Source organism: Volvox carteri (genome assembly GCF_000143455.1).
Source record: "Volvox carteri f. nagariensis unplaced genomic scaffold VOLCAscaffold_835, whole genome shotgun sequence".
Taxonomy (NCBI): domain Eukaryota; kingdom Viridiplantae; phylum Chlorophyta; class Chlorophyceae; order Chlamydomonadales; family Volvocaceae; genus Volvox; species Volvox carteri.
In genome coordinates, this window is record NW_003308313.1 from 2,300 (window position 1) to 3,109 (window position 810).

The following is an 810-nucleotide window of genomic DNA, read 5'->3' on the forward strand; positions in this document are numbered from 1 at the left end:
TGCCGTACCGTACTGATACGATTCTTTGGTGACACGCAATTGGTATGGCGTCCCCAAATGCATAGCAGTGGAAAAAGGTCTTAGGCAAAATTTTATGGGCATCACCAAACTGGCTGTCACAAATGTGTCGTACACCGTGTTAACGGTATCGACCAACAGTTAAAGCCCTCCAGAAGAGTGTTGTGCGGGAGGCGCTCCTATGGGCGTTGCACTCGACCCGTTCGGGGTCCACTGTAACAATCGCATCTCCAGAAGACGCTGTTGGCTTGTAGTTATCTTCGTCTTTTACCCCTAAGTTGATCGGACAAGAACTTTAGCTTACAGGCCCACCCTCAGAAAGCGCGCTCAGAATGGCGCCTAAACAGCTTAAGCTTACTAGCCTTTTACCCAAGCTCGACACCAATGCTCCCATTGAGCTCAGGGCAGGCATTACCAGCGTTCGAGTGGCGCCGGAGGTTGAGGCTGCAAGGACTGAGCGCGAGAAGGCACATGCCGATGAGAGGATTGCAAAGCTTGCTGAAGCGGACGCTGAGGCCGGCAAGGCCATCATTGAGCAGGCCACGGCTCCTGGACACCAGCCAGTTGGCAGGCCCAGCAATGCCAAGCCTTCCCTCGCGTCGCTGCTGCGCTGTTTGACCGGCGAACCGCTTCCCGTCCCCGAGCCCGCGCCGACTCCGAAGAACAAGAACAAGCGGGCTAACGTGGCGCCTGTGCGTGGCAACTACGAAAAGCGCAGCGACTGCACGGGAGTTCGCGGCGTGCACCAGTAAATTCCGGGCCCCTGACTGATGTTGCCACCGCACTGTCGAT

The 810-nt window shown here is 56.4% G+C and overlaps 1 protein-coding gene across 1 annotated transcript in view; it reads left to right on the top strand.

Annotated features, from left to right (window-relative positions):
- Positions 1-350: 350 nt before the first annotated feature.
- Positions 351-810, top strand: part of VOLCADRAFT_108769 (uncharacterized protein) — a gene marked incomplete at its 5' end in the record, with an annotated part of 4,044 nt that continues 3,584 nt past the window's right edge. The window contains one exon of the mRNA XM_002959800.1: positions 351-766. Within this exon, the coding sequence (XP_002959846.1) occupies positions 351-766 (416 nt within the window). The remainder of the gene's footprint in view (positions 767-810) is intronic.